The sequence below is a fragment of the Rhinopithecus roxellana genome, chromosome 8, assembly GCF_007565055.1.
Source record: "Rhinopithecus roxellana isolate Shanxi Qingling chromosome 8, ASM756505v1, whole genome shotgun sequence".
NCBI lineage: Eukaryota > Metazoa > Chordata > Mammalia > Primates > Cercopithecidae > Rhinopithecus > Rhinopithecus roxellana.
Genome location: NC_044556.1, coordinates 44,609,664 through 44,614,061, shown reverse-complemented (window position 1 = coordinate 44,614,061; position 4,398 = coordinate 44,609,664). Strand labels below are relative to the sequence as shown.

General features: G+C 43.5%; 1 protein-coding gene across 1 annotated transcript; it reads left to right on the top strand.

The window, feature by feature from the left end:
- The first annotated feature begins 1,300 nt into the window (after nt 1-1,300).
- Nucleotides 1,301-2,406, top strand: LOC104671274 (late cornified envelope protein 2A). Its single transcript, XM_010374704.2, has 2 exons — nt 1,301-1,350; nt 1,847-2,406. Exon 2 carries the CDS (start codon nt 1,867-1,869, stop codon nt 2,185-2,187), a length of 321 nt encoding a protein of 106 aa, XP_010373006.2. The 5' UTR covers nt 1,301-1,350; nt 1,847-1,866; the 3' UTR covers nt 2,188-2,406.
- Nucleotides 2,407-4,398: the final 1,992 nt, after the last annotated feature.

The window sequence follows — 4,398 nt, the reverse complement described above, 5'->3', positions numbered from 1 at the left end:
CCCTCAAGGGTAGGGAACTACATCTGAGACTAGAAAATAAAACTATTGGAGATAGGGCATCTCTTAGTATGACAGAAATGTAAAGATCATATACTTTTACCTTCTAGACCAAGGGTATATGAAAGAAGGGACTATCTTTTTCAAAAGCTGTATTCTAACTTATGCCATATAGTAGGTTGTCAGTAAATGTTTGATGGATGGATGAAATAAATTGATTAATGGATGAATGTATCTTATCCAAAATGGTATCAGATTCTTTACTCTCCTGTCATTCACCAATAAGATTAAATAAATCATTTGATTCCCATCACCCTCTTGACAAGAAATAATTAGACTTCTCAAAATCCTGAATGTACACTGTACATTCTTAAGAGAGTCTTCACTAGCTTGCCTATATTTTTAAATAAAAATTTCAAAGACAGGAACTGAATATTGTCCATTTTTCTGTCTCACACCCTGCCCCTATTCTTTTAAAAATTGACATTGTTTAAGTGTCTTCCTTGTGCCTTATCATGTACTAAAGCCTCACTTGATGGAACCAATAATTCAGAGAGGAAGGTGCTAATAGGCCTGTTTTACAGTTGAGGATTTAGATTGTCTAAATAAAGTCTTTGGGGTGACTGGGCTCATAAACACAGAGCTCTTCTGAGTCCAATTCAAGAAACTATTGCCTTATTTTAAAAACTACCTTGTTACACAGTAGACATTTTAATTTCTAAGTGAAGAAGTTTAGTCACAATGATCATCACCACCAAATCTGAGGAAACCATCTCGAATCACTTACTAATCCTGTTAGCAAGGTTCTGTGGGCTACACAGGGACATGGGGTCAGGAATGAGGGTCTGAGCAGAAGGGGAGGAGTGTATTCCATGAAGGAAATGGTCTCTGACTCAATGCCACAAAGAAACTTGCTTAGCTGTGGAAGCAGGCTTGGAAAACTATACTCGGGGATGGGAAGAAACTGGAATAGCACACTTCCACAGAGAAGCTATGGCAAGGATCTCCGGTGTTCTTAGAAGTCACTCTTTGAGACTTTGTCCAGGCACGAGTTCCTTAAGGATCTTCTGGCAGCTCCACGGGTACCCGGCCTGGAGGAGGCTGTGACTGGTTAAAGCTCCTTTAGACCCTCGTCCCAGAGGGAGGTCTTGGGAGCTCCCAGTGCTTCCTTGAATTGTAGGGACAAGAAGGCAGGGGAATGTCAGGAATGACCCAGCACGTGACTGATTGTGCAAGAGCCACCTCCTGCTCTTCCCAGAGCCAAGCCTGAGCCTATAAAAGACATACTAAGCTCCAGCACCTCATCTGCTCTGACTCCCCCAGGACGTGTCTGTGCTCCTGTGTGTGATCACGGTGAGTGGCAACCTGGGAGACCAGAGGGCACAGGGGAATGGGAGAATGAACGGCGGCTTCAGAGAGTTATGTCTTTGATTCTGTCCTATTATGTGCAGAAAAGAGAGACAGTCTGACTTGAGTTTCTGGAAATCTTGCCTTGGGCTATGAGAAATGTGTATCTGACAGTTTCATCAAAGGCTTATTCTTATATTTCAAAAATGGATACTTTGTTGGGTGTGAATACTCTATTCAAGGTCATGAAGATTTGAAGATATTGCCTATCTACTAAAAGATAGGATAAGAAGCTTCTTATTGTATCTGATTTTCAAGTATATATCTTCATTCAGCAGGAAAGATTTAAGTTGTTTTCTTTCACTTGATATACGTGTGTATGTGTATACATATACACACACTGAATATCATTCACCGTCACCATATGATTTAGTTTTAAAAGAGATAAAATTGCCATCCTTGCCTTTTCACAGCTAAAGGGTTTGATTATTTCAATTTTCAGGTTAAAAAAGTCACACTGAGATGTCCTGCCAGCAAAACCAGCAGCAGTGCCAGCCCCCTCCCAAGTGCCCCCCAAAATGCCCACCCAAGTGTCCTCCAAAGTGCCCACCCCAGTGCCCAGCCCCATGCCCACCTCCAGTTTCTTCCTGCTGTGGCTCCAGCTCTGGGGGCTGCTGCGGCTCCAGCTCTGGGGGCTGCTGGAGCTCTGGGGGTGGCAGTTGCTGTCTGAGCCACCACAGGCCCTGTCTCTTCCACCGGCACCGGCACCAGAGCCCAGACTGCTGTGAGTGTGAACTCTCTGGGGGCTCCAGCTGCTGCCACAGCTCTGGGGGCTGCTGCTGACCAGACCTCAGACATCACAGAGAAACCCTTATGGAGAAACTTGCAGCCAGGACCTGTCCCAGAATGATGCCTCTCCTGCCCCTTTTTCTTCTTCCCTTGGGCTGACACACCTTGTGAAGTGTTTGTCTGTTGTCATGGCCCAAGAGCCCATCCTGGATCCTGATCTTACCTTCCCACCTTACCTCATACAACAATAAAGCTCTTCTGCCTCTTCGTGAAGTATGCTGGCCATTGTCAATTCTTTTATTCTTTTCAAATCCCTTAAAGTCCAGTGCCCCAGTCGTACACTTTTAAGGATTCTTTGGTAAGAGTGGAGTGTGAGAAAGAGGTATGCTGGAAGTAGTCTCCAGAGGGGCAATCCTGAAAGAGCAGCCTCACAGTAGGGCTTCTCAATGGGACTGCGTGTGTGCACTTGGAGACTGCGAGATGTGGACCCTTTCAGCCCAGGCAGGGGCCTGAAGGGACTGACAGCCCCAGGGCTGAGCGCTGCTGGCCATGTGCTGCTTGCTCAGTTTAACTCACCATGCCAAATGTAACTTATTTTCATGTTCTCTTCATGCCATGATGACAAAGTTAGAAAAATCTTTTGCACTCCGAGCAAAAAGGTCTATTTAACAGAATTCTTTTCATCAGATTGAAGATGCTTGGCATGAGAATCAGAACCCTTAGGGACAAGTTTAAATGACAACTCATTGTCACTCAACTACTCTGCGTGTAGGAGGAGTCTGTCCAGTTCTTGCTTTCTTTCATGTTCCAGCCTCTCCATGAAACAACAGTTAAATAAATACTTAAGCAATGTAAGCATGAAGGAACACCTCAGTATGGGCCTGCTCAGTCCCTGTGACTCAATCCATGGCTAAGTGAGACAGAGTATGGAACCGGGCTCCGGGCCATGTCCCACCTTTATTGCTGCACCTGCCTCACTGCAAAGGATCAGGCCTGGAGGGTGTGAAGGAGAATTATGAGAAATACCACTCTCAAAAAATATATATGAAACAAAACATAAACCAAAATAAACAAAAAAAGAAAAACCACTCTTATGTAGCTGTAAAATAAGCTGCATGTAGCCCAGCCTGGGTCTGGCCCTCCTTAGGTTCTGGTCTCAGCTCAGCACTCATATTAAAATAATTTTAGCACAGAGAAGCAGCTTGTCTGGATGACTGAGGCTCTGTGCCTTGGGGAGGAAGTGTGAGGAAGAGTGAGGGCACCACCAGGGGAATTAAAAATAGTAGTCTATCAGCAGGCTGAGAGGTGCGTGTGGTGAGATGATGGGCTCCGTTCAGAGCAATGCCCTGCTGAAAATGGGCTTATAAAGCATCCTATCCCTTCTTCTGCATGACACCAATGGGTACCAATTAACATCTCCACCTGTGTTCTTCCACTCTAATCCCTCCCTATCATGCTTGAGGCTTCTTTTCTTTGCTCCTTTTTGTAAATATTGCAACTCCTATAGGTAATTATATGTCATTGTTAGTTTAATTTGAAATTCTCATAGTACTAATTCTGAGTCTACGTTCATATATGTATTGCCCACACTTTTTCATTTTTGTTTCTCTGCGAACTACCTATTCATATACTCTGCCTTATTTTTCAGCATACTCCTTGTTTTTTTTGTTTTTTTTTTCCAGTCTATCTTAAGTATTTTCCCTCTGCATTAGTCAGTGTTCTCCAAAGAAACAGAACCAGTAGGAGACATAGGTCTGGATAGAAATATAGATATAGTTACAGATATAGGTAGAGATACAAATTTATGATAAGAATTGGAAACAGATTTATGATTATGAAGGCTGAGAAATCTCAAGATCTGTCGTTGGAAAACTGGAAACCTAGAAGAGGGGATTGTTCTAGTCTGAGTCTGAAGGCCTGAGAACCAAGAGAGCTGATGGTGGAAACTGCAATCTGACACTATCCCAGCACAATAAGATCAATATCCCAGCACAAAGCAGTCAGGCAGAAGAAATTTCCTCTTACTCAGCCCTATTGTTCTATTCTGGTCATCAGTTGATTGAATGAAGCCCACTCACATAGGGAAGAGTAATCTACTTTAGTCGGTCTACAAATTCAAATGTTAATTTCATCCAAAAACATCCTCACAGAAACAGCCTGAGTAATGTTTGACCAAATGTCTAGGCACCTTCTGGCTCAGTCAAGTCTCCATAAAATTAGCCAGCATACTTCTCCCCTTCCTCCTTATATTATGAGCCATATTGC